Source organism: Dryas octopetala, chromosome 6, assembly GCF_963921425.1.
Source record: "Dryas octopetala chromosome 6, drDryOcto1.1, whole genome shotgun sequence".
Taxonomy (NCBI): Eukaryota; Viridiplantae; Streptophyta; class Magnoliopsida; order Rosales; family Rosaceae; genus Dryas; species Dryas octopetala.
Window position 1 is genome coordinate 823,319 of NC_141371.1, and position 27,996 is coordinate 851,314.

At 35.7% G+C, this 27,996-nt stretch overlaps 6 protein-coding genes and 2 pseudogenes across 15 annotated transcripts; 1 reads left to right on the top strand and 7 right to left on the bottom strand.

Annotated features, from left to right (window-relative positions):
* Positions 1 to 1,273: 1,273 nt before the first annotated feature.
* On the top strand, positions 1,274 to 3,602 carry LOC147280692 (bidirectional sugar transporter SWEET9-like). Its single transcript, XM_086246366.1, has 5 exons — positions 1,274 to 1,322; positions 1,973 to 2,009; positions 2,338 to 2,710; positions 2,978 to 3,097; positions 3,201 to 3,602. The coding sequence occupies exons 1-5, from the start codon at positions 1,274 to 1,276 to the stop codon at positions 3,600 to 3,602; spliced, it is 981 nt and encodes a 326-aa protein (XP_086102492.1).
* Positions 3,603 to 5,672: 2,070 nt separating this feature from the next.
* On the bottom strand, positions 5,673 to 9,167 carry LOC147280693 (uncharacterized). Of its 7 annotated transcripts, none has more exons than XM_086246402.1 (10): positions 9,059 to 9,167; positions 8,294 to 8,487; positions 8,163 to 8,212; positions 7,890 to 8,064; positions 7,616 to 7,793; positions 7,435 to 7,518; positions 7,048 to 7,155; positions 6,541 to 6,810; positions 5,989 to 6,041; positions 5,673 to 5,855 (listed from the first exon to the last, which is right to left on the bottom strand). In XM_086246402.1, exons 2-10 carry the CDS (start codon positions 8,461 to 8,463, stop codon positions 5,705 to 5,707), a joined length of 1,239 nt encoding a protein of 412 aa, XP_086102528.1. In that variant the 5' UTR covers positions 8,464 to 8,487; positions 9,059 to 9,167; the 3' UTR covers positions 5,673 to 5,704. The 7 variants fall into 7 exon arrangements, with proteins under 7 accessions (XP_086102528.1, XP_086102527.1, XP_086102526.1 ...); XM_086246401.1 differs by having other exon boundaries at positions 7,890 to 8,073; XM_086246400.1 differs by having other exon boundaries at positions 8,163 to 8,487.
* A 626-nt stretch (positions 9,168 to 9,793) lies between these two features.
* LOC147280694 (uncharacterized) lies at positions 9,794 to 13,254 on the bottom strand. 3 transcript variants are annotated; one of them, XM_086246406.1, is made up of 9 exons: positions 13,138 to 13,254; positions 12,303 to 12,600; positions 12,029 to 12,203; positions 11,752 to 11,929; positions 11,573 to 11,656; positions 11,158 to 11,262; positions 10,655 to 10,924; positions 10,073 to 10,177; positions 9,794 to 9,991 (listed from the first exon to the last, which is right to left on the bottom strand). In XM_086246406.1, the coding sequence occupies exons 2-8, from the start codon at positions 12,574 to 12,576 to the stop codon at positions 10,079 to 10,081; spliced, it is 1,185 nt and encodes a 394-aa protein (XP_086102532.1). In that variant the 5' UTR covers positions 12,577 to 12,600; positions 13,138 to 13,254; the 3' UTR covers positions 9,794 to 9,991; positions 10,073 to 10,078. The 3 variants fall into 3 exon arrangements, with proteins under 3 accessions (XP_086102532.1, XP_086102534.1, XP_086102531.1); XM_086246408.1 differs by having other exon boundaries at positions 9,794 to 10,177; positions 11,758 to 11,929; XM_086246405.1 differs by having other exon boundaries at positions 9,794 to 10,177.
* A 933-nt stretch (positions 13,255 to 14,187) lies between these two features.
* Positions 14,188 to 16,420, bottom strand: LOC147280695 (uncharacterized). The gene is made up of 7 exons (XM_086248720.1): positions 16,120 to 16,420; positions 15,838 to 16,012; positions 15,472 to 15,649; positions 15,280 to 15,369; positions 14,905 to 15,012; positions 14,434 to 14,703; positions 14,188 to 14,317 (listed from the first exon to the last, which is right to left on the bottom strand). The coding sequence occupies exons 1-7, from the start codon at positions 16,418 to 16,420 to the stop codon at positions 14,219 to 14,221; spliced, it is 1,221 nt and encodes a 406-aa protein (XP_086104846.1). The 3' UTR covers positions 14,188 to 14,218.
* A 976-nt stretch (positions 16,421 to 17,396) lies between these two features.
* LOC147280696 (uncharacterized) lies at positions 17,397 to 17,870 on the bottom strand (annotated as a pseudogene).
* On the bottom strand, positions 17,751 to 19,182 carry LOC147280697 (uncharacterized; annotated as a pseudogene). Its single transcript, XR_015122980.1, has 4 exons — positions 18,882 to 19,182; positions 18,600 to 18,774; positions 18,071 to 18,401; positions 17,751 to 17,877 (listed from the first exon to the last, which is right to left on the bottom strand). The product of XR_015122980.1 is annotated as an uncharacterized LOC147280697 (transcript).
* Positions 19,183 to 23,493: 4,311 nt separating this feature from the next.
* LOC147280698 (uncharacterized) lies at positions 23,494 to 26,320 on the bottom strand. The gene is made up of 8 exons (XM_086248514.1): positions 26,190 to 26,320; positions 25,495 to 25,828; positions 25,214 to 25,388; positions 24,848 to 25,025; positions 24,655 to 24,744; positions 24,312 to 24,419; positions 23,911 to 24,180; positions 23,494 to 23,802 (listed from the first exon to the last, which is right to left on the bottom strand). The coding sequence occupies exons 2-8, from the start codon at positions 25,793 to 25,795 to the stop codon at positions 23,704 to 23,706; spliced, it is 1,221 nt and encodes a 406-aa protein (XP_086104640.1). The 5' UTR covers positions 25,796 to 25,828; positions 26,190 to 26,320; the 3' UTR covers positions 23,494 to 23,703.
* A 447-nt stretch (positions 26,321 to 26,767) lies between these two features.
* On the bottom strand, positions 26,768 to 27,956 carry LOC147280699 (transcription factor MYB113-like). Its single transcript, XM_086247210.1, has 3 exons — positions 27,857 to 27,956; positions 27,475 to 27,604; positions 26,768 to 27,260 (listed from the first exon to the last, which is right to left on the bottom strand). The coding sequence occupies exons 1-3, from the start codon at positions 27,954 to 27,956 to the stop codon at positions 26,768 to 26,770; spliced, it is 723 nt and encodes a 240-aa protein (XP_086103336.1).
* Between the last annotated feature and the right edge of the window lie 40 nt (positions 27,957 to 27,996).

Sequence of the window (27,996 nt, forward strand, 5' to 3'; positions counted from 1 at the left end):
TTGGTAGATAAGTTCTTGGGATTAGTCTAACGGTGATTGGTGAGAGTGAATATATAGTTAGATTTTCGATTTCCACTTTCAATGTGAAAAAAAAAAAAAAAGTATATATAGATGTATGGTGCTTAAAGTGCCACGGTGCAAGGTGAGCAATATTACTATACAAAGATTTAGGGCAAACAGGACAGGTAGAGAAACAGTGTATGTGAAAGCCGTCTGTGTGGAAATAGGAAATGCATTCAAAGTGATCCCATGTATGTATTTATATATTGTGGTTCTTGTACCCATGCATTTGATGTGTTGTATTAATTGACGGCATTCTCTTTGGATGATACATAATTAATTATAGGAGTTGAGAAAGATGACTTCCATGTACAGTCCAATCCTAGCAAACCAGACAAATTCATTGTACAGAATTAATTAATTGACTTAATTGTAATTTAATTTGCTGGTAAACTCTCTTAATTGTCACATGACAGATGAGTGGTCTACCTAGGATATCAAACATTTGCTTAGGATGTTCCCATCCTATATAAAACCTCCTAACTTGTTTGGTAATTAAATTCATGCAGAACCACAACCTCCAATTAGTGGAGGAGTACTACTATAATTAATCGATAGATTTACGGTTACAAACAAATCCAAATCAATATTAAAAATCTAATATATACTAGCTAATATTATGTTGTAGGATATATAGTGAGCAAACACAAGTTAAAATATCTAGACAATTGGTGATATTTTAGGCCAGCTAGTACTGTTTGATTATTTGTCCCCACATTGGTGCGGTAATTAACTTGGTAAATAGCTTAATTGATGAATGGCAGGTGGACAAGATCATGTGATATATACATATATATATATATATCACGACCCATCATCGATCAAAGTTAATCTATATAAATATATAAAAATCTGTTGGCAATAAAGCTTAATGGGTGATTGGGAAATAACCAAGTCACTCTTTCATGGTTAAGGTAGTTCTTCACTTGGTCAGTACATTGATATATGAATATATGAGTATCATAAAAAGTTAAAAGTTGGATTTTGGAATGGGGATGGAAGCTCGCTCAGTACTTAGGCTGAAAAATGGCCACACACGTATCACGTAATTGATCGATCATAAGTTGCATGCCTAACTCGATCTTATCTAGCTAGCTAGAAATTGGTTATATAAATGAAGTTATCTGCTAACACATGGAATTAAGCTTTTCAGTACTGTCCCTCAAGTTAATTAATCGATCCATCTTCATCACCAGATTCATAAAAAGAATTAATGGAGTTCAAGCAAAATCAGCAACTGGCTTTCATATTCGGTCTCTTAGGTATATATATATATATATATCTATATATACATGCATGAGTATATATGGCCTTATGTAGAAGCTAATTTCTGCATAAATTAGCCCATATTTCTGTATGGCCTTAGTTAACATACATTTTTATTTTCTTTTTTACTTTTCGATCTTAGTTTGTTAACCCATATTTACAATGTGAATCTCAATGTTATCTAACCCATTTTTGGTTTTTATTGTATTATAATTGAAGAGACCCTGAACATAAATTTCATATTTCTAGTTTCTCCATCTCTTTAGTCTTTATTTTTGTTTATATTACTTTTGCATTTCTTTCTATTTTCCATATATATATATATATATATATATATACCTCCTTATAAACGTAAAAAAGCTGTTACGAAATGATTTTTCTTTGTTTAGGTTTTCCTTGAGAAAGAAAAAAAAACTTTTTATACAAGAAAAAGCGATCGAAACCATTATCAAATGAGATCCAAATGTTGTAAAACGAGGTCTACATCATTAATTGGCTACAAAATCCTGTGGAAAATCTAAAACATATATGTTGTCTCTCATATTAATATATTTAAGACTAAATTAGTAGCATGCTTAATTATAAATTACATTAAAATCTAGCTATCTTCTACTATCTTATTAATTCTGACGCATGCAATTCACAGGTAACATTGTCTCATTCATGGTCTTCTTAGCTCCAATGTAAGACTGCCCCCGGCCCTTCCCTTAATTAATTACTTGCTTTAATTTACTGGGATTCTTTATTTTTCTTAATCTTAACAGTGAATATGAATTTAAGAATTTACAACTAGATTTACTCATGTTTAAAAAGTGATACAAATTAATTTCATCTTCTACTCTCTACACGTAGATAATATTGAAAACATAATTAACATTAAAAGTCAAAACAAATTAAAATAAGCAACAACAAAAAAAACAATTGAATCTAATATATATAATATACTTGATTAAATAGCGATATCGATCTGTTTGATGGATCTGCTTCTGTATGTTGTGTACGTGTGTGCAGACCAACGTTCTACACAATATACAAGAGGAAATCCTCGAATGGGTTCCAAAGCATACCTTATGTGGTGGCACTTCTGAGTGCAACGTTGTTGTTGTATTATGGTGTGCTCAAGACCAATGCTAATTTGATCGTCAGCATCAATGGCATTGGCTGTGCCATTGAAATTGCTTACCTCATCATGTACCTTACTTATGCACCCAACGAAGGCAAGGTGATTACGTTGACTATGATCCTGGCCGTGGATGTAGGAGCCTTTGCGTTGGTCTTGGTCATCACTATCTTCCTTCTAAGTGGGTCCACCCGCGTTTCCGCCGTTGGATGGATCTGTGCCATTTTTAACATTGCTGTTTTTGCTGCCCCTTTAAGCATTATGGTAATTAATTAATTAATTACTTACTTACTTAATATTTCCATTTTCAACCATGTTATATATATATGGTTGTTAGCATTTGAACATTAATTTATTCATGTTAGACACTTAAAAATGAATCAAATTGTGTTGTTTTTGAAAGAGTAGATCGACTATTTGTGCATCAACTCTCTCATTTGAACTTATTTATCATGAACTTTTTATATAAAATCCTAATTTCCAGTTTTCTTTAATTAATATATTAATACATTTTTATTACATATGTTGCAGAGGCAAGTAATAAGAACGAAAAGTGTAGAATACATGCCCTTCTCTTTGTCATTTTTCCTCACACTGTCTGCCACCATGTGGTTCTTCTACGGAATTTTCGTGAACGATTACTACATTGCAGTAAGTGTCAATTTCATATTCTATTTTCTTTTCTGGGTTTGATGCTAGCTACTAATTAAGATGTCATTAATTAATTAATTTCAATGTACTATATGGCAAGCAGTTACCAAATGTATTGGGATTTCTATTTGGCGTCGGTCAAATGATCCTATACCTCATATACAAGAATTCAGGAGGGAAAAAAGATGATGATGTTGAAGAAGCCAAAATGACAATTAATGATGTAGAAGACATGATGATGGAGCTCCCAAAATCAAAGAGGACTAGCCTGGACATCATTTTGAGCAGCTTGACCTCCTCCACCAACAACAACCGTCCAAAGCTGGTGCGCAGTGCCAGTGATAATCATAATTTTCAAAGAGTAGCACCCAACATGATGCACACCTTTGCCTTCAACAAGCTGCAGAACCAATATCCAAATTATATAACCACCACCACCACCACCACACCGTATAGTGCTTACAGTGCGCCATTGAAGAGTGATCATAATTTTAGCCATACTTAATTTCATTGCACATTAATGAATATCAATACAATAAATTTATAGTTCATATATATCAGTGTGTATGCATTCACCTAATTAGATGCCAGTAACTTTGGAATAAAAGCCTTTGTGTATGCCATTCCAGAATTTTTCTATATCAGTAAGAGATTATTATTATTATTTTTTTTCGCATATATTTATGATGGATTTGTTTGTTCGGCTAGATATATAATATTTGTCGTCATCATTTTTTATTTTATTTCTCTGACTAAAATATTCATGCGACGGATATAAGCAACCACCTGATCAGCTTCGATCATATGAAACTTATCACATGACAGTATTGCTTAATGAAGGCCACATGGCTTAGAAAGGAATTTATGATTGTACGAATGCCATGGCTAATTGGGGATTACTTTTTTGTTACCTAGGGATCGAAATTTGAATCTCGAAATTTGAATCTCAAAATAATGCGACGATATTTCATTAATACATGAGTACATGACCCACTCTAAGCCTCATTTACTATCTTTCAGTTCTTTTAATATTGAAGGAGAGCTGATGTGGCATGTTTAGACCATTGGATTTTCTCAATATATGTGATTTTATGAAATGCATGCAACTAACACACTGTCACAAACTCAGCCCCCGATTGCCTTAGAACTCTGTCTCTTCGCCCAAAAAACATGTAAAGCCTCAAACATTAAAAAAAAACAGACACTTACATGGCTGTTTAGAGGAGAATCGCGAAGATCGACGGAGAAAAAGGGGGCGGCGGCAGGGGGGAGAAAGATGGGGCCGGCGATGGCAGAGGGGCGGCATGGGGGAGATGAGGGTGGGTTGAGGGCGCGGCAGGGGGCAGCAGAGTGGAGATCGACGAAGAAAAAGGGGGCGGCGGTGGCAGAGGGGCGACATGGTGGGTTGAGGCCGGCGGTGGCAGAGGGGCGATAAAGAAAAAAAAAACTGGAGATGGAGAGTTGGAGACTCAGTGACTCACGGCCAAACAACTTGGATATATAAATCGATGGATAATAAAAGAAACAGAAAGCTGAGGAACCCAAAGGCCAAAGCGTGTATTTTTATCTCTTCAATTACACATCCCTAGACAAGACTGATAAGAAAGGTCAAGCAAAGCTTTTTCAAGTATTAAATCTTTCTTTCTTCCTAGATTCTTTTGTCATCTAGCTAGACTAGCTCTCACTTTCTTTTATTTTTCTTTTGCCTTCAAATCTCTCTCAGTCTTACGGTCACGGGGGAAAGGAAAAGAAAAGAAAGGAAAAAAAGAAGGAAAAAAAAAAAAAAGGAAAAGAAAAAGAAGGAAAAAAAGGAAAAGAAAAAAGGAAAAAAAAAAGAAGGAAAAAAAAGAAAAGAAAAAAGGAAAAAAAAAAAAAGAAGGAAAAAAGAAAAGAAAAGAAAAAAGGAAAAAAAAAAGAAAAAAGAAAAAAAGGGAAAGAAATAATAAAAAAGATAAAAAAATTAAAAGGTTTAGGATTGATTGGGGTTTGAGGCATTTGGGCAATTGTAAAGAAAAAAAAATGGTTTTGAATTTTTTTTGACTGTTTTGGAGTTTCGTTTAATTATTTTTAAACCCTAAATCAATAAACTTTAACATATTTTTATATAAAAAATAATTAAAAATACCATAAAAGGCCTAAATCCTAATATCATATACCATATCTTAAACAATATAGAGTATAGATTATAAAATATATAGGGTTTAATGTATAGCTTATAGAGTATAAATAATATACTAATTTCATTTATTCATTATACTAATTTTATTTAACAGTATTTGTCTCCAGCGCACATTATATTCATCTTATATCACATGAAGCCTACTATATATATAATTAGTTTCTTCAATGTTTTTTATCAATTTAGTAAATAATATGTTAAATAAACATATGGTAAAGTTTCATTCAAAATTTCCGTATTTTGATAGTAATTTCCATCGTTTCCATCTAATTTTTGTCGAAATTTAAAAATCTTCGAAATTTCCGTCGAAATTTCCATCGAAATTTCCTCGAAACCCGAAATTTTATTCCTTGAACACACCCTCTAAAACAGAGGTATAAAATTCATAAAGCACTATCAATGTAATAACACATCATTTGGATCCAAATTCAAGATTTCCCACATTCTTTTGTTACATTATGTTTACAAGCAAGAATGTCGAAGTCGGGTTTTACTTCAAAATAGAGGTCACCAAAATGCAAGAACATCATATAACTCAAGTGTACACTTGAAGTAGACAGGTTCAAAAACAAGCAACTCCTGCATTACGTTAAACTTAAAAAATGTGAAAACAATCCTGAAAATACACTTCACAATAGTTAGGAGAGGTTTATAACATACAATATTTCATGTTAGAAAACGTTCACAGCATAAGAAGTTTTCCCATATCAACCTCATATTTTCCTTCAGCGTCTCAGAAATCGAACTGGCATCAACCTTCTGCTCCTAAAAATTGAAAGAAAAAGGTTATAAGAACATGATACATATTTGTTTCCAATTACATAAGTATATACACAATCATAACAAGTTGTCATCAAAGCAAAGCTAAATAAGCATTAATCAAGTAACAAAAAGGGAAACATCTGATCCATGTACTACTATTTTCTGAAGAGGTCTGACTGCAATTTCATTCAATTGATGCTCAATGGAAATTTGTTCTACCGAGACAACATTGTCATGAATTGTCCAATAAGAATCGAAAAGTGAAGGCAAAACATAAACTACATTGGAAAAAGCCCACATTTGAGTATTGAGAAATGAAAATAGGACATATATCTTTTGCAAGAATGATTCAAAATGCCAGATTAGCTGAAAATTCAAGAATCATTGAATCACAGAAGCACAGCAAAGAAGCCAGACAAAAATGAGGTCACTCCAATGCCTAGAAGAATTTAGTACATAAGGTGGGCAGAGTAAAATGTCTGAAAGAAATGGCAGTGTTTACCTGTAACTTTGATTCGACCTTTTTCAACATCAGACTAACCTCCCAAGTAGCTTCCCCAGTTGAGGTCATGAAATCAAATCGATTAGCATGTCTTACCTTCAATCTCAATGATGGATTTTTATACGTTTTAGCTACTGTGTGCCAAACCCCAACAACATTGTACTTATCTCCAGAAGATGCCTTCCCCAGGGGCCATCTCAACCCACCCTTCACATCTGGATCTAGAACTGCAGAATTAATCAGATCCCTAATGCTTTGCATCTCACACTCCTGAAACAGCACCAATTAATCTGATCAGAGAACCTCATCCCAAGGTGCAAAAGTTCAGCCAGGGCTCCAGTGTTGTTAACCCTCATTGTCCCACCACACTAATAGCATTTCACCTTTTCCTCTTGTTTGTTTTGGTTGTGGCTCTATACTAAATGGATGATAATTGACTTCTTCTTTTCCCAAAACAACAAAGAATAAAAATGAAAGTTCTCAATAGCACCGGGTGAAGAAACTTACAGTCACAGCTCTTACAATTCTCTTTGTGCATAGCATCAGTCTCAGGTCCAGATTCTTATTCGGGCATGATATGTCTATGACCATGTTACGCAGTTGATTTAGTTCGACCTAAAACAACAGTGACATTTTGACGTAAGGGAAAAATAAAGGAGGGGAAGAGTCGAGGGGGGATATTGATGGTTTGGCAAAGCCCCTCAAAAATTATTCAAAAAATTGGAGAATTTAATCACATTCACATCAACAGTTAGAATTCTTATACAACACTGATGAATTTGCAGTAAATAAATTATATTAAATTCATAACTTGGCAAGAGAACAGTCAACAGTGATATTGATGCATCATGCATCATTTCATCCAATTTAGTTGGCATTAATTAGAGAACTTGCCTTGTAGAGTTGTAACTTTTTATGATCTTTCATTACAGTACATTTGCAGGAGAGAGTTGAATCTGGTCTTGTAGAATCAGACAGCTATACAAAAAGGAAATTAATGAGGGATTCAACAGCCAAAATCTGAATTGTGGAAAGCATGAATTCAGTAAGTTGATGTGTAGAACAAAAGAAATACCTTTACTTTGTATACATCTTTCTCCAATTCAAAATCAACCCCGATCTTCGGGACAACTTCCTTTACTATGTTTTCTGTATATGAAATAGGCATATTTGTGTAAAATGACCTCTTCCATTGTTTCAAGACTTCAGTAGCCAAATCTTTTCTGATAGATTCCAGGTTAACTGAAGGGCTCCTGAATTACAAAGATTTCAACAGCATTTGGTTTAATTATCACCTGGTCAATGAATGACTCAACAGCCAATCAATCAATTATATAAGGAGAGCTAACCCATGAAAAAGAATTTTTCCCACTCTAGCAATCAAAGTTGGCTTTACTTCTTCGAGCTTTGAGCACTCCATTTCATCCCTCACATTTTCAAAAGAAGAAAGTAGGTCTTCCAGCACATTGTCTGCTATAGATACCCAAGGGCTCTTTGGAAAGTTCCACTTCACCTCACTACCCCCTATCAAGTCTCAACCAAGAAAACAATACCAAACAGGTCCATAATTCAAGTCACAAAATTACACAATAAATGCACTAAAAAAATAATACAGTACTCACCATTATCTAGATGATTATTCATTAAAGCTAGAGGCTTTTCTCCACTTTTCCTGTCAATGGTTTCCAAGGCAATGGGCTCAATATTAACAGAAGATGGAAACCGGTTCTCTTCATCTAAACCAACAACGTACCATCTCGATATGGCACGGTTTGCATAAATTATCTTCCCACCCTTGTCCACATTGGACATAGATGGCCTCAAATGTAAATTTTTCTTGAATTGAGGAGCAAGCAGCTCCGGAGTCGGCAATGGCCTCTCCGTTTCCTTTGAGTGCCGCTTGTGCGGTGGGATGTAAGCCATTAATTACAAAGCAAGCACTTATGCCTACAAGAAAAAATCAAAGTGAGGCCCCAAAAAAAAAAAAAAAAAAAAAGAAGCAAATAATAGAATAATACATCATCGTATCACATTGACAAGGTTAAACAAAGTATTCAAATTTATCCTACAAGAAATGCCCTTTTTTATGTTTATTGAAGATAATCAAACTAATCTCATCCTCCTGCAGTGTTAATTGAAGTTACTCCATTTGGTTGCTGAGAAAAAGTGGGAGAGTGAAGGAAAATGAGACTTTCCTTTGTTTTGGAAAAGAAAAATTAGTTCAGCAAGACAGCAACTAAAGTAAGAGTCTGATTATACTTTATCACAAGCGTTAATACCTCTTCTTTCACTCTTTTTGGAGCCAAATACAGTGTCAAATTGATATTAACACAAAACAGAGCAGATAATTCATTCATAACAAGATTATCAAAGTAATTATAAAAATAAAAAAAAAAAAGATGAGAAGGGCTCAAGTGCAAGCAATTAGCGGTTAACTAAAAGCAAGAGGAGGAAGAAGAAGACGAAGACGAAGAAGTAAAAGGAGTCACCCAGAGGCAGAGAGTGTTGAAAGACAGACCAATTTTACAAACTCGGTCGAAAATGAACATAGGATCGCCTCTTCTCTTCTCTTCTCTTGTGTACAGTATCTATAACTTTACTCATTCAGCAATGCCTTTTGACTTTTTGAGTTTTTCTATAACTTTTCAGTCTTTGACCATAATCACAAAAGATGAACAGTTGTTTTGTTTGTACTTTTTTTTTTTTTTTTAAAGTGATTTTCATAAAACTCATCGTGGGCAGTTAACTAGTTACTGATTAATCACTTCTTGGGTTTGTCTAGAAGTCGGTTTGTAAGTAGTTGGGCCTGTTGGCCCATCCCACAAGAAAAAAAAAACATAAAATGTCATTGTTAAATTGTATTTCTTTTTCTTTTTACTATTGTTTTGAACGTGGTTTAAATTACATTTCCACAACATTAGTAAACAAAGGACGTAAATTTTTTTGGGTTATTTTTTTTTAAAAGTTCAATTTAAAAATTAGACTACTAATTTAACTCACTTAATACAAGAAATCATAATCCGAGAAACGCTCAGCACTGTTACCCTTGGAGTCGAAATTTGTATCTCAAATTTGAATATTTTTTTCATTGATACACGACCCACTCTAAGCCTCATTAACTCTTTTCCAGTTCTTTTAATATTGAAAGGAGAGTTGATATGGCATGTTTAGGCCATTGGATTTTTTCAATGTACATGATTTTATGAAATGCATGCAACAACACACCCTCTAAAACAGAGGAATAAAATCCATAAAGATAAAAGCATTAACAATGTAATAACACATCATTTGGATCCAAATTTAAGATCCGTACCATTATTCTTTTGTTACATTATGTTTACAAGCAAGAATGTCGAAGTCAGGTTTTACTTGAAAAATAGAGGTCACCAAATGCAAGATCATACAACTCAAGTGTACACATGAAGTAGACAGGTTCAAAAACTAGCAACTCCTGCATTACGTTAAAACTTACAAATGGGAAAACAATTCTGAAAATACACTTCACAATAGTTAGGAGAGGTTTATAACATACAATATTTCATGTTGGAAAACGTTCACAGCATAAGAAGTTTTCCCATATCAACCTCATATTTTCCTTCAGCGTCTCAGAAATCGAACTGGCATCAATCTTCTGCTCCTAAAAATTGAAAGAAAAAGGTTAAAGAACATGATACATCTTTGTTTCCAATTACAAAATCATAACAAGTTGTCAACAAAGCAAAGCTAAATAAGCATTAATCAAGTAACAAAAAGGGAAACATCTGATCCATTCACTACTATTTTCTAAAGAGGTCTGACTGCAATTTCATTCAATTGATGCTCAATAAAAATTTGTTCTACTGAGACATCATTGTCATGAATTGTCCTATAAGAATTGTAAAGTGAAGGCAAAACATAAACTACATTGGAAAAAGCCCACATTTAAGTATTGAGAAATGAAACTAGGACATGTATCTTGCAGTCAAAATGCCACATTAGCTGAAAATTCAAGAATCATTGAAACACAGAAGCACGGTGAAGAAGCCAGACAAAAATGTGGCCACTCCAATGCCTAGAAGAATGCAGTACATAAGGTGGGCAGAGTAAAATGTCTGAAAGAAATGGCAGTGTTTACCTGTAACTTTGATTCGACCTTTTTCAGCGTCAGACTAACCTCCCAAGCAGCTTTCCCAGTTAAGGTTGTAAAATCAAATCGATTAGCATCTCTTACCTTCAGTCTCAATGATGGACTTTTATACGTTTTAGATATTGTGTGCCAAACAATATCAACATGGTACTTATCTCCAGAAGATGCCTTCCCCAGGGGCCATCTCAACCCACCCTTCACATCTGGATCTAGAACTGCAGAATTAATCAGATCCATAATGCTATGCATCTCATCATCCTGAAACAGCAACAATTAATCTGATCAGAGAACCTCATCTAAGGTGCAAAAGTTCAGCCAGGGCTCCAGTGTTGTTAACCCTCATTGTCCCACCACACTAATAGCATTTAACCTTTTTCTCTTGCTTGTTTTGGTTGTGGCTCTATACTAAATGGATGATAATTAACTTCTTTTCCCAAAACAACAAAGAATATAAATGAAAGTTCTCAATAGCACCAGGTGAAGAAACTTACAGTCAAAGCTCTTATGATTGCCTTTGTGCCTAGCGTCAGTCTCAGGTCCACATTCTTATTCGGGCATGATATGTCTATGATCATGTTGCGCATAAAATCTTCGACCTAAAAGAAAGTTGAAAACTTATGTAAGTCTTAATAAGCAGACTCTACGACAAGCAAAAGGGAAAAGTAAAGGAGGGGAAGAGTTAAGGGGGGATATTGATGGTTTGGCAAAGCCCCTCAGAAATTATTCAAAAATTTGGAGAATTTAATCACTTTCAGATAAAAAGTTAGTATTCTTATACAACACTGATGAATTTGCAATAAATAAATTATATTAAATTAATAACATGGCAAGAGAACAGTGAACAGTGATATTAATGCATCATGCATCATTTCATCCAATTTAGTTGGCATTAATTCGAGAACTTGCCTTGTAGAGTTGTAACTTTTTATGTTCTTTCATTACAGTACATTTGCAGGTGCAACCTGAATCTGGTCTTCTAGAATCAGACACCTATACAAGGAAATAAATGAGGGACTCAACAGCCAAAAATCTGAATGGTGGAAAGCATGAATTCAGTAAGTTGATGTGTATAACAAAAGAAATACCACTACATAGTATATATCTTTCTCCTCTTCAAAATCAAATCCAATCTTCGGGACAACTTCCTTTACTATGTTTTCTGTATACGAAACAGGCATATTTGTGTAAAATGTCCTCTTCGATTGTTTCAAGATTTCAGGAGCCAAATCTTTTCTGATAGATCCCAGGTTAACTGAAGGGTTCCTGAATTACAAAGATTTTAATAGCATTTGGTTTAATTATCACCTGTTCAATGAATGACCCAACAGCCAATCAATCAATTAAATAAGAAGGAAAGCTAACCCATGAAAAAGGAATTTTCCCACTCTAGCAATCAAAGTTGGCCTTACTTTGTTGAGCTTTGAGCACTCCATTAAATTCCTCACATTTTCGAAAGAAGAAAGTAGGTCTTCCAGCACATTGTCTGCTATAGATACCCAAGGGGTCTTTGGCAAGTTCCACTTCACCTCACTACCCCCTATCAAGTCTCAACCAAGAAAACAAAACCAAACAGATCCATAAGTCACAAAATTACAGGATAAGCAGTTAAAGAAATAATACAGTACTAAGTACTAACCATTATCTAGACGATTATTCATTAAAGCTAGAGGCCTTTCTCCACTTTTCCTCTCAATGGTTTCCAAGGAAATGGGCTCAAGATTAACAGAAGATGGAAACCGGTTCTCTTCATCTAAACCAGCATAAATCATCTTTCCAATCTTGTACTTATTATCGGACATAGATGGCCTGAAATGTAAATTTTTCTTGAATTGAGGAGCAAGCAGCTCCGGAGTCGGCAATGGCGCCTCCGTTTCCTTTGAGTGCCGCTTGTGCGGTGGGATGTAAGCCATTAATTACAAAGCAAGCACTTATGCCTACAAGAAAAAATCAAAGTGAGGCAAAAAAAAAAAAAAAAAAAAGTCAAATGATAGAATAAGACATCATATCACATTGAACAAATAATAGAATATAACAAAGTACTCAAATTTATCCCACAAGAAATGCCATTTTTTATGTTTATTGAAGATAATCAAACCAATCTCATCCACCTGTAGTGTTAATTGTAGTTAATTACTCCATTTGGTTGCTGAGAAAAACTAGGAAAGTGAAGGAAAATCAGAATTTTCTTTTGTTTAGGAAAAGAAAAATAAGTCCAGCAACTAAAGTAAGAGTCTGATTATATTTATCACAAGCTTTAATACCTTTGTTTTTCACTCTTTTAGAGCCAAATACAGTGTCAAAATGATACTAACACAAAACAGAGCAGATAATTCATGCAAAATGAGATTTTCAAAGTAATTATAAAGAAAAGAAGCAATTGATGACTGATGAGAAGGGCTTACGTGCAAGCAATTAGCGGTTAACTAATAGCAAAAGGAAGAAGAAGAAGAAGAAGAAGTATAAGGACTCACCCAGAGGCAGACAGTGTTGAAAGACTTAACTAATTTTACAAACTCGGTCGAAAATGAATATAGGATCGCCTCTTGTCTACTCTTCTGTACAAGTGTACAGTACATATAGCTTTATTCTTCAGCAATGCCTTTTTGAGTAAAGTGATGACTGATGAGCATAAGATAAACAGTACTGTTAGATTAATATATTTTTATACCATAATTTTATACCACACCTTATGTGGTAGCTAATATGACATTCATACATTAGATACTAAAAAATAAAAATAAAAATTTAAAAAAAAAAAAAAATTTTGTCCAGTAAAATAATGACACGTAAGATGGTATAAAAATATGATAAATATAATATTATTTTAATAATAGCATCGTTCCAAAAAACAAAAACAAAAAGTTACTGATTAATGATTATTGATTAATGAATTCTTGGTTTGTCCAGAAGACGGCTTGTAAGTAGTTGGGCCTGTTGGCCCATTCCAACAGAAAAAAAAAAAAAAAACCATAAATGTCATTGTTAAATTTTTTTTTATTTTTTTTTACTATTGTTTTGAACGTGGTTCAAAATTACATTTCCACAACAGTAATTGACCTGGCCAAAAAAAAAATTTGATAGCATTTGCCCGAAAGAAAACATTAGTAGACACTAGACAGAAGACGTAAATACTAAATAGAGCATTTATTTCATTTTACTAGTGCAGGTCTTTTGAATGCTTGCCCCTTGAAACACTCCCAAATATTTTTTAATTTTTGAGAAAGGTATTCAAAATTGGAACTTCTCCCAAATTATATACAGAAAAATATTACTAGATCAATAGTTACTTTTTGTTACATTCTTTTTTTTCTTTAGAAGCAATAATGTCAAACTCGGGTTTTACTTGGAATCAGAGGCCATCAAAATGCAAGCATATCATACAAACTCAAATATATGATTGTATGAAGTAGACAGATGAGGTCCCAAAAGTAAACCACTTACAAATTTCACACATATTCGTCTTGCAATACAGATAATTTACAATGAAATCAAAAACTATAATCCACTTCTACTAGTGTCATGTGAGTCCTTGTGTCAATTTCAACATGCATTTCACTTAAGAAAACTTTCACAGCATAAGAAGTTGTCCCACATCAACCTTAAATTTTCATGGAGCATCTCAGAAATCAGGTTGACCTCAACATTCTCTTCCTGGAAATAATAAAAAAGAAAAGGAGCTCATGATCAGTACCTGACATGGTACTTTGCATCTTAATTTGTTACTTATAACATATTAACATGAATATATATATATATCATATATTTACCTGTAACTTTGAAATGAGCTTCTTGAAAAACAGACTAATCTCCGAAGAAACTTCACCAGCTGAAGTCGTAAAATTAAAGCGATTGGCATGTCTTATCTTCAGTTTCAATGATGGATTTTTATAAGTAGTGGTTATTGTGTGCCAAATGGCATCAACATTGTATTGATCTCCAGAAGAAGCCTCTCCGAAGGGCCATCTCAATCCACCCTTCACATCTGGATCTACAACTGCAGAACTAAGCAGATCCCTAATGCTTTGCATCTCATCATCCTGGAACACCAACAATATTTAATCGCATCACAATTTAAACCTCATTCCCAGGTGCCAAAGTTTGGCCTTAATTGTTTGTTTTGATTGGGGCTCTATAGTACAAAATAGATGATCAATATTTAATTTTTTCTTTCATTTGCCAAAACAACAAAGAATATAAATCAAAACTTTGGTTCAATAGCATTGGCTGAAGCAACTTACAGTGAGGTCTTTTGGGATTCTCGTAGTGTATAGCATCAGTCTCAGGTCCAGATTCTTATCAAGGCATGATAAGTCTACAACCATGTTTCGCACTCGATTCAATTTAATCTAAAAGAAAGATGACATGCATTTTAGTTTAAGTCACTATAAACACACTCTGTAACAAGCAAAAGAGAAAAGTAAAGGAGGGGAGAGTAAAGCCCCTCACACATTTTTCAAAAAGTTAAAGAAGTAATTAAATTACATAACAGGTAGTTTTCTTATGCAAAACAGGATTTTGCAGCAAATAAATTATATTAAACTAACATCAATTGTGATATGCATCATACACCATTTCATCAAATTTAGGTGGTAAATATGAAATTAAAAACTTGCCATCAAGAGTTGTAGCTTTCCATTTCCATGTTCTTTTGTTACAGTGCATTTGCAAGTCAAGGTTGATTCTGGTCGTCTAGAGTCTGACAGCTATTACAAGTAAGGAAATAATTGAGGGATTCAATAGCCAAATCCAAATTGTGCAAACCATGAATTCAGAAAGTTGATTTAAATAGCAAAAGAATTAAACACCTGTACATGGTATGTCTCTTCCTCCCCTTTGAATTCAACTCCAATTTTGGGGACAACTTCCTTTACAATGTTTTCCTTATACGACACGGGAACACCTGTGTGAAATGACCTCTTCCATCGTTTCAAGATTTCAGGAGCCAAACTTTTTCGGACAAATTCCAGGTCAACTGGAGAGTTCCTGAATTACAAAGATTTCAATAACATTTGGTTTGCCACATGTTCAATAACAACTAGGGAGTATAACATGTTTTTTGGATTTTACAAAACTAACATCAAATTGTGATTACACCGACAGTGATTAAGCATCAATATCAAATTAAATAAATGCAAAATATCTAAATAACGAATTAACCAAAAAGATCTAACCTATGGAAAAGAATTTTGCCCACTCTAGCAACCAAATGGGGTTTTACTTCTTCAAGCGTTTGGCACTCCATTTCATTCCTCACATTTTTGAAAGAAGAAAGCAAATCATCCAGCACATTTTCTGCTATAGACACCCAAGGGCTCTCTGGCAAGTTCCATATCACCTCACCACCTTCTATCAACCAAGAAAGCAAAAACCAAAATACAAAAAGGACCTTAAATCAAATATCAGAATTGCAAGATAAATGCAGTAATAAAGGATTAAGTGTTAAGACTACTAACCATTATGTAGAGAAGTGTTAATTAAGGCTACAGGCTTTTCTCCAATAAACTCAGTGGATTCCAAGGAAATGGGCTTAAGATCAACACAAGATGGAAACTGGTCCTTATCATCCAAACCAATAGTGCACAATCTCCATATAATTTCTTTTGCATAAATAAACTTTGCATTCTTATCCACATTAATCTTAGATGCTGCCTTGCTATTATAATTCTTATTGAATTGAGGAGCAAGCTCCTCAGGAGTCAGCAACAGCCTCTCCTTTTCCTTTGAGAGCCGCTTGTGGGGTGGGATGTAAGCCATTATAACACAGACAAGCACTTAGTTATGTTCTGCCTAAAACAAAACCAAAAATCAAAGTGAGGCAAAAAACGGAAGAGTCTTTAGTATGAACAAGACATCAACCATATCACACTGGACAAGGTTAAAACAGAGCACTCAAAATAATTCCACAAGAAATATTGTCCTTTAATTCTTATGTTTGTTGAAGATCATCAAACTAATTTCTCCTGTAGTGGTGATTCTAGTTATTCCGTTTGGTTGCTGAGAAAAAGTGGGAAAGTGAAGGAAATTGAGACTTTCCTTTGTATGGAAAAAAAATGTACAAAATACCAAAAACCAAGTACAGGGTTTTATAAAATACAAGAAGAGAGAAGAAAAAGGAACAAGAAGAAGATGGGTTACCCAGAGGCTGAGAGAGAGCTGAAAGCAACACCAGACTTACAAACACGCTTGGAATCGAAAATGAAGAGGCAAAAGATGATTAATGATATCGCCTCTTACCCTTTGATCATTACTTGCTTACAAAAGCCAAACTTTTACTGCTCACTTGGCATTTAAATATGATTCATTCTATCATTTCTATGAACTGGCCAATTGGGTCAATTTCCAAAAACCATTCTTTCCATTTCCCTATGCTTTTAAAAAGTGAAAAAGAGACAAGAAAAAGAACCAAGATTAAACATTCGCTAATTAAAACTTAAAGGAGTGAAAATATATTTTGTTGAAGAAGGAATAAGAAAAGGTTTTTGCTTTTTATTTACTGGTCAATTAATATTTAATAGTGGGTTTTTAATGTCAGAGCTCAGAGGTTATCCTTTGTTCAGAGAGACATTACCATCATATGGAATACAAAGCGACATCCATTTAACACTTGACTAATTGACAACTACCTCTTTCAAAGGCAAACCCTTTGCTTATTTTGATATCATAACCATTATATTACATACTATTGACAAACTCCTAAGAATATTAATCACTCAAAGACTCTCATGATTAATTAAGAATCAGTCCAAATGTCCATGTCCAAGATAGAGTCGTCCCGGTCCCATTTGTTGTTGACCTCTTGATCTGTTATTTGTTAAAACTGAAGGTCCATTCCCAAATCACCCATAATGCCATGTTCTTGATCATCCACGCATGGAACATTATTCTTGTTGTAGTGATCTGTCTCAAACATCTGATGAGTACTCTGCCCATCTTCAATATTGCATAGCATTGGCATTGATGTGCTGCTACTTTCTTCTTGTACCACAACTGCTGGTAATTGCCAACTTGTTGATGGCTTGGTCTTTGAGCTTGTGCCAGCAGCTGAGCTTATTGAAGGTTGGGGTCTTATGACTTGTACATTATTTCTTGCATAATGCTTCTATTGATGATCAGTTTCTTGAGCATTTAGCCTCTTACTCAAGTGACAATTCCAGTAATTCTTCAAATCATTGCCAGTCCTTTCTGGAAGTCTAGCTGCAACTAATGACCCCCTGAAAAATCAAATAACATTTATGTGCCAGATTTATTTGTTGGGAATTCCAAACCCCTAGAATTCCCTCCCAAGATCACACAACTGAGATGGTTGCAGGTAATACCCAAGAACTTCAAATAACAAAAGAGAAAACTCAAGCAATAGACAAATAACCAAACAAGAACACAAGATTTACAAGGTTCACTCAATACCTTGCTTGAGCTACGTCCCTGGACGTAGGCGATGATTCCACTATGGCAAGAGAAAGAAGATTACAATCTTGTAGAGGAAATAGCCTCTTCACACACTCTTAATCTCTCTAACTCTCAACCCAATCTCAATTGAGATTACCCAAATACACCCAAAGAATTGAACACCTGTACATGGTATGTCTCTTCCTCCCCTTTGAATTCAACTCCAATGTTCAGGACAACTTCCTTTACAATGTTTTCCTTATACGACACAGGAACACCTGTGTGAAATGATCTCTTCCATTGTTTCAAGATTTCAGGAGCCAAACTTTTTCTGACAATTCCAGGTCAACTGAAAAGTTCCTGAATTACAAATATTTCAATAACATTTGGTTTGCCACATGTTCAAGTACAACTAGGGAGTATAACATGTTTTTTGGTTTTACAAAACTAACATCAAATTGTGATAACACTGACAGTAATTAAGCATCAATATCAAATTAAATAAATGCAAAATATCTAAGTAATGAATTAACCAAAAAGATCTAACCTATGGAAAAGAATTTTGCCCACTCTAGCAACCAAATGGGGTTTTACTTCTTCAAGCGTTTGGCACTCCATTTCATTCCTCACATTTTTGAAAGAAGAAAGCAAATCATCCAGCACATTTTCTGCTATAGACACCCAAGGGCTCTCTGGCAAGTTCCATATCACCTCACCACCTTCTATCAACCAAGAAAGCAAAAACCAAAATACAAAAAGGACCTTAAATCAAATATCAGAATTGCAAGATAAATGCAGTAATAAAGGATTAAGTGTTAAGACTACTAACCATTATGTAGAGAAGTGTTAATTAAGGCTACAGGCTTTTCTCCAATAAACTCAGTGGATTCCAAGGAAATGGGCTTAAGATCAACACAAGATGGAAACTGGTCCTTATCATCCAAACCAATAGTGCACAATCTCCATATAATTTCTTTTGCATAAATAAACTTTGCATTCTTATCCACATTAATCTTAGATGCTGCCTTGCTATTATAATTCTTATTGAATTGAGAAGCAAGCTCCTCAGGAGTCAGCAACAGCCTCTCCTTTTCCTTTGAGAGCCGCTTGTGGGGTGGGATGTAAGCCATTATAACACAGACAAGCACTTAGTTATGTTCTGCCTAAAACAAAACCAAAAATCAAAGTGAGGCAAAAAACGGAAGAGTCTTTAGTATGAACAAGACATCAACCATATCACACTGGACAAGGTTAAAACAGAGCACTCAAAATAATTCCACAAGAAATATTGTCCTTTTCTTCTTATGTTTGTTGAAGATCATCAAACTAATTTCTCCTACAGTGGTGAGTCTAGTTATTCCGTTTGGTTGCTGAGAACAAGTGGGAAAGTTTTGTATGGAAAAAAAAATTGTACAAAATACCAAAAAAACAAGTACAGGGTTTTATAAAATACAAAAAGAGAGAAGGGAAAGGAACAAGAAGAAGACTTACCCAGAGGCTGAGAGAGAGTTGAAAGCAACGCCAGACTTACAAACACGCTTGGAATCGGAAATGAAGAAGCAAAAGATGAAATCGCCTCTTCTCTTCTCTTGTGTACAGTATTTATAGCTTTATTCATTCAGCAATGCCTTTTGAGTCTCTCTCTAACTCGCCAACTTTTGAGTCTTTAAAGTGATAAGCATAAAACTCATCGCTGCTTGTGTGTAGTGAACTGTGAGAATGTTACTTGCCCAAAAAAAAAAAAGAACTGTGAGAATGTTGTCCCATATTTTTTTTTTTTGGGCAAATGATGGTTCATTAAAAGGCCAAGCGAGAGGCAGAGGAAAAACAAAAGGGGTGGGTCCCAGAGGAGGCCCATACAGAAGAGATAAGGAAGGAAAGGCAAATCAATTACAACAGACAAGCCCCCGAAAGGAAACTGAAGATTACTAGATCTGGCCAAGCAAAGAAACTGAGACAACCGCCCAGGTCAACCAGAGCTATAATCTTCAGCTCCAAAAACTAGTTAAGTCATCGGAGGGCATGGTAGCCCATCGCGAGACAACACAAAGACCAGGGAGGATGGGGGTCTTCTGACCCAGTGTTCAGGGCACATCCTCCGCCGAGCTAGGGTGGCAATGCAGTCCGCCGCCAAATTTGTATTCCTGGGAGTCCAAGACCAAACTGAAGCGTTGAAGGAGAAGGAGGCTTGTTTAATGGCTACCAAAATCGGGTACAACCTCCAATTTCCTTTCTTAATTTTCCCAGAGACACAATTGATGAGTTCTTGGTTATCAGATTCAAAAATGATAGAAGAATAATTGTTTTTTTGAGCAAGGGTGACCGCTTCGAGGGCCGCCAAGGCTTCTGCTTCGAGAGCTGATGCAGCTAAGCAAGACTTCGCTATTCCATCAACTAGAGTACCATAGCAGTTCCGAACCACCACACCTATTCCTGCCTCCAAGGTGGAAGGATCCCAAGCTCCGTCAAGGTTGATCTCGATAATTCCAGGGGAGGGGGGAGACCATTGAAGCCGCTGGTGCCTATGGCTTTGGGTGGCCGAGGAGGGACAAGGCTGGTGGGGGGTTTGATTCTGGATTGCAGACCGCTGTCTTACTGCAAGGAATTCGGTTGTAGCAATTTCCGCCATTCGAGCAACAAGAACTGGAGAAGGGGGGGAGTCCCTGTAAACAAAGTTGCATCTCTCCTTCCAAATCTGCCAGCAGAGAAAGGCTATATGTGAGAGTAGCCTATCCCGATTCTCCTTTTGTGTACCTGCGAGAAAAGTTAGTGTAGAGAACCAGTGTGCAATATTTGTGAATTCTTGAGAGTTGATTTTGTAATTTAGACTGCTGCTGAACCATGCTCCCCTGGCCCAGGGGCATAGGAATAAAGAATGCTCAATGGTTTCTGGGGCTTCACCACACACACTGCACAAAGGGGACTTAATGACCCTTCTCTTGAAAAGGTTATAAAAGACTGGTAGGGCGTTATTGAGGCACTTCCAGAGGAAAAGATGCACTTTTGGAAGAGTTTTAATATCCCAGATCTTCTTCCAAACGGTAGGGTCCAGTGTGTAGGATGAGCCAATAGGCCTTGGGACCAAGCGCATAGTCCTAGAATGAATGGCATGGTATCCCGAGCGTACCGTATAACTGCCATTAGTAATAGCAGGCCAAATCAATCTATCCTCCAGCTCTTCCGAGCCTAGCAAAATGGAGCCGATAGCCTTCAAGGTAGGGGTATCAATAGCTGAAGCAATTGGGACAAGGTTCCAAGTTCTATCCTGCCAGTCAATAAGCTCATTCGCCCAGCGAGGGGCTGCAGGGGGGTGGTCCATAGTGATTCTACCCGAGGGGTGATTCGGGATCCATCTATCATTCCAAATATCCACACTCTTGCCATTTCCAATTTTCCATAAGGCTCCTTCCACCAAAAGGTCTCTACCGCATAGAAGACTACTCCAGGCCCACGAGGCTTTTGAACCCTTTCTGGCAGATAGCAGGTTACCATGGGGGTAATAAATGCTCTTAATGATTCTTGCACATAGAGACTCGGGAAATTGCACAAGCCTCCAGCACTGTTTTGCCAAGAGGGCATCATTGAAAGCCAACAATGATTTAAAGCCCATCCCTCCAAGGTTTTTAGCAGAGCACAAAAATTGCCAGGATTTCCAATGAATTTTGCTCTCCTCACCAGACTGCCCCCACCAAAAATTTGCAATCAGAGAGTCAATTTCCTCACACAAGCCTTTTGGGAACCGAAAGCAATGCATTGGGTAGTTAGGGATAGCATAGGCTACCGCCTTAATGAGCACTTCTCTGCCAGCATTGTTTAGGGACTTCTGCTTCCATCCCGCGATTTTTCCTTTGATTCTTTCCCTGACAAAAGCCAGTGCCTTTCTTTTTGATCTGCCCCAAAAGGTTGGAAGACCCAAGTATCTTCCAGGATCCTCCGTAGCTTCAACTGACAAAATAGAGCAAATTTCATCCCTCAGCTCTAGGGGAGTATTTGGGGAGAAGAATAAGTTTTGACTTTTGAAAATTCACTAACTGCCCAGAGGCACCACAAAAAATATCAAGGACACTCCTTAACCGAGTGCAATTTAGTACAGACGCTCTTAAAAACAAAAGCGAGTCGTCCGCAAAAAATAGGTGCGACAAAATGGGCCCGTTATGACCCAAAGCAAGGCCCTGGAGGTTTTGAACTTCTACTTCCTTAGTTAACATGGAGGAAAGAGCTTCTGAAACAAAAAGGAAGAGGTAAGGAGAGAGGGGATCCCCCTGTCTAAGCCCCCTTGAAGGGTGGAAGAAGATGCCTGCCTTCCCATTAATATTTACAGCCAAAGAGACCGAGCTGACACATTCCATAATCAGTGAGACCCATCTAGCTTCGAAGCCCAACTTTAGCATAGCAGCTTCCAAAAAGTCCCACTCAACCCGGTCATAGGCCTTGTTCATATCAAGCTTGAGACCTAACTCGAAAGCTTTCCCTGTTTTCTTGAGTTTGAGGTGATGATACGCTTCATGATCAATAAGGATGTTGTCTTGAATTTGCCGATCCAAAACAAAAGCACTTTGGTTTTGAGATATAATATCTGGGAGAATAACCTTCAGCCTATTCGCGAGAACTTTCTTTAAAATCTTATAAGAGAAATTGCAAAGGCTGATGGGGCGGTAATGGGCCGTTGTCCCATATAGAAAATGTATAATCTTCTATAGTATCTTACTATCTTATAAGGATATTGAACTCCATAATATATAAGGGGTCTATTAAATATGGTGGTCCAAGATAACTGCCTCGATTGCTTCATTTGCCTCAACATTGTTTTCCGCATTATACATAGAAATCTGGTGCAATTCATTGGATGGTGTTATGGTGCAATTCATTGGATACTGCGTAAACATGCCGAACAGCAGCCATGACACTCATCAGATTTCTTCATTAACTAACCAGTTACTGATTAATGACTCACTCCAGAAGGTGGCTTATAAGTAGTTGGGCCAGTGTTGGCCCATTCCACCAGAAAAAAAAAAAAAAAAAAAAAAAAAATCTCATTGTTAAATTGTTTTTATTTTTTTTTTTACTGTTGTTCTGAACGTGGTTAAATATTACATTTCCACGACAGTAATTGATAGAATTTAGTAATTTACCCAAAAGAAAACATTAGTAGACAGAAGACGTAAATTTTTGTCGTAATTTGATGAAGAGAAAATTTGGCTTAAATACTGAACAGAGCATTTATTTCAGTTTACTAGTGCAGGACTTTTGAATGCTTGCCCTTTGAAACACTACCAAATATTTTTAAATTTTTGAGAAAGGTATTCAAAATTGGAACTTCTCCCATTTTATAGAGAGAGAAAAATATTAATAGAAAAATATTTAATTGGTCAACAGTTAATTTTTGTTACATTCTTTTTTCTTTCTTTCTTTAGAGGCAAGAATGTCAAAATCGGGTTTTACTTGAGATCAGAGGCCATCAAAATGCAAGCATATCATACAACTCTAGTATATGATTGTATGAAGTAGACAGATGAGGTCCCAAAAGTAAAGCACTTAAAAATTTCACACATATTAGTCGTGCAATACAGATGATTTTCAACGAAATCATAAACTATAATCCACTGCTACTAGTGTCATGTGAGTCCTTGTGTCAATTTCAACATGCAACTTCACATAAGAAAACTTTCACAGCATAAGAAGTTGTCCCACATCAACCTTAAATTTTCTTGGAGCATCCCAGAAATCAGGTTGACCTCAACATTCTCTTCCTGAAAAAATTGAAAGAAAAGGAGCTCATGATCAGTACATGACATGGTACTTTGCATCTTAATTTGTTACTTATAACATATTAACATGAATATAAATCATATATTTACCTGTAACTTTAAAAAGAGATTCTTGAAAAACAGACAAATCTCCCAAGAAACTTCACCAGCTGAAGTCCTAAAATTAAAGCGATTTGCTTGTCTTATCTTCAGTTTCAATGATCGATTTTTATAAGTAGTGGTTATTTTGTGCCAAATGCCAACAACATTGTATTGATCTCCAGAAGAAGCCTCTCCGAAGGGCCATCTCAATCCACCCTTCACATCTGGATCTACAACTGCAGAACTAATCAGATCCCTAATGATTTGCATCTCATCATCCTGGAACACCAACAATATTTAATCACATCACAGAATAGATAATCAATATTTAATTTCTTCATTCATTTGCCAAAACAACAAAGAATATACATCAAAACTTGGGTTCAATAGCATTGGCTGAAGCAACTTACAGTGAGGTCTTTTGGGATTCTCTTGGTGCATAGCATCAGTCTCAGGTCCAGATTCTTATCAAGGCATGACAAGTCTACAACCATGTTTCGCAGTTGATTCAATTCAATCTAAAAGAAAGATGACATGCATTTCAGTTTAAGTCACTATAAACACACTCTGTAACAAACAAAAGAGAAAAATAAAGGCGGGGAGAGTAAAGCCCCTCACACATTTTTCAAAAAGTTGAAGAAGTAATTAAATTACATAGGTGATTTTTTTTTTTTGGCCATGAATTACACAGGTGATATGCATCATACACTATTTCACCAAATTTAGGTGGAAAATATGAAATTAAAAACTTGCCTCATAGAGTTGTAGCTTTCCATTTCCATGTTCTTTTGTTACCCTGCATTTGCAAGTGAAGGTTGATTCTGGTCGTCTAGAGTCTGACAGCTATACAAGAATAAGGAGATAAATGAGGGATTCAATAGCCAAATCCAAATTGTGCAAACCATGAATTCAGAAAGTTGATTTGAATAACAAAAGAATTAAACACCTTTACATGATATGTCTCTTTCTCCCCTTTGAATTCAACTCCAATTTTGGGGACAACTTCCTTTACAATGTTTTCCTTATACGACACGGGAACACCTGTGTGAAATGACCTCTTCCATCGTTTCAAGATTTCAGGAGCCAAACTTTTTCGGACAAATTCCAGGTCAACTGGAGAGTTCCTGAATTACAAAGATTTCAATAACATTTGGTTTGCCACATGTTCAATAACAACTAGGGAGTATAACATGTTTTTTGGATTTTACAAAACTAACATCAAATTGTGATTACACCGACAGTGATTAAGCATCAATATCAAATTAAATAAATGCAAAATATCTAAATAACGAATTAACCAAAAAGATCTAACCTATGGAAAAGAATTTTGCCCACTCTAGCAACCAAATGGGGTTTTACTTCTTCAAGCGTTTGGCACTCCATTTCATTCCTCACATTTTTGAAAGAAGAAAGCAAATCATCCAGCACATTTTCTGCTATAGACACCCAAGGGCTCTCTGGCAAGTTCCATATCACCTCACCACCTTCTATCAACCAAGAAAGCAAAACCAAAATACAAAAAGGTCCTTAAATCAAGTATCAAAATTGCAAAATAAATGCAGTAATAAAGGATTAAGTGTTAAGGCTACTAACCATTATGTAGAGAAGTGTTAATTAAGGCTAGAGGCTTTTCTCCAATAAACTCGGTGGATTCCAAGGAAATGGGCTCAAGCTTAACAAAAGATGGAAACTGGTCCTTATCATCCAAACCAATGGTGCACAATCTCGATATATGTTCTTTTGCATAAATAAACTTTGCACTCTTATCCACATTAATCTTAGATGATGACTTGATATTTAAATTTTTCTCGAATTGAGGAGCAAGCACCTCCGGAGTCAGCAACTGCCTCTCCATTTCCTTTGAGATCCGCTTGTGGGGTGGGATGTAAGCCATTATAACGCAGACAAGCACTTAGTTATGTTATGCCTAAAACAAAACCAAAAATCAAAGTGAGGCGAAAAAAAAGGAAGAGTCTTTAGTATGAACAAGACATCAAACATATCACACTGGACAAAGTTAAAACAAAGTACTCAAATTTATTCCACAAGAAATATTGTCCTTTCTTATGTTTGTTGAGGATCATCAAACCAATTTCTCCTCTGTATGCTTATGGGGTGATTCTAGTTATTCCGTTTGGTTGCTGAGAAAAAGTAGGAAAGTGAATGAAATTGAGACTTTCCTTTGTATGGAAAAAAAAAATGTACAAAATACCAAAAAACACGTACAGGGTTTTATAAAATACCAAAAAAAAAAGAGAAGGGAAAGGAACAAGAAGAAGAAGGGTTACCCAGAGGCTGAGAGAGAGTTGAAAGCAACACCAGACTTACAAACACGCTTGGAATCGGAAATGAAGAAGCAAAAGATGATATCGCCTCTTACCCCTTGATCATTACTTGCTTACAAAAGCCACACTTTTACTGCTCACTTGGCCTTTAAATATGGTTCATTCTATGAACTGGCCAATTGGGTCATTTACCAAAATTTATTCCATTTCCTGATGCTTTAAAAAAGTAATAATGACAAGAAAAAGAACCAAGATTAAACATTCGCTAATTAAAAGAGTGAAAATATATTTTGATAAAGAAGGAATAAGAAAAGGTTTTTGCTTTTTATTCACTGGTCCATTAATATTTAATAGTGGGTTTTTATATTTTTAATGTCGGAGCTCAGAGTTTATCCTTTGTTCGGAGAGACATTACCATCATTTGGAATACAAAGCGACATCCATTTAACACTTCACTAATTGACTACCACCTCTTTCAAAGGCAAACCCTTTGCTTATTAATTTTGATATCATAACCATTATATTACATACTATTGACACACTCCTAAGAATATTAATCACTCAAAGACTCTCATGATTAATTAAGAATCAGTCCAAAGGTCCATGTCCAAGATAGAGTCGTCCCAGTCCCATTTGTTGTTGACCTCTTGATCATGATATTGATCTGTTACTTGTTCAAACTGAAGGTCCATTGCCAAATCACCCATAATGCCATGTTCTTGATCATCCACGCATGGAACATTATTCTTGTTGTAGTGATCTGTCTCAAACATCTGATGAGTAGTCTGCCTATCTTCAATATTGCATAGCATTGGCATTGATGTGCTGTTACTTTCTTCTTGTACCACAACTGCTGGTAATTGCCAACTTGTTGATGGCTTGGTTTTTGAGCTTGTGCCAGCAGCTGAGCTTATTGAAGGTTGGGGTCTTATGACTTGTACATTATTTCTTGCATAATGCTTCTCTTGATGATCAGTTTCTTGAGCATTTAGCCTCTTACTCAAGTGACAATTCCAATAATTCTTCACATCATTGCCGGTCCTTCCTGGAAGTCTAGCTGCAACTAATGACCACCTGAAAAATCAAATAACATTTATGTGCCGGATTTAATGTCACCCTAAAAGTCTAATATAACACTCGAGTTTATCTTACTTTTAAGACTTTGTATGGTCATGATCCGTAAAGTTTTCTTCATTTCTCAAGAAAAAAGTATAATGGTAAATTTCTTTTTATGTTTTTTTTTTTGGTATTAATTGCACAAGGCCACATAAAGAAATTTAAAACTTGCCTATTCCCCAAGAGCTTGTGCAGCTTGATGATGAGATCAACTTCCTCTTCTGCAAAGGTCCCTCTCTTGATGTCTGGGCGGAGGTAGTTTAACCACCTCAGCCTACAGCTCTTACGACACCTATTTAGACCTTAACATGCACCAAAAATCCAATATTATGAACATAATTGATTAACAAGCTTGTGTCACTCAAACTTTTCCTTAATTTTCAAAAAACATACACACACACACATATATATATATAGCGAAATATTCTTCTAATAAAGACATTTAAATGGTTTGAAGTATGTTTACACTAATTTCAAACAGTTGAGTGAAGAATATAAGGGACATGTAACTCTAGTAGTTATTAAGAGCATACATTTCTAGACAATTTACGTACCAGCCAAGAGAGGAACACGATGCCATTTGGCTTCTCCATACTTCTCTATGCATTTCCTGAGCAATTCATCCTCTTCCTTAGTCCATGGAATGCCACCCATCTCCTCCTACACTACTACTCTCTGATATTGCAAATTGAAT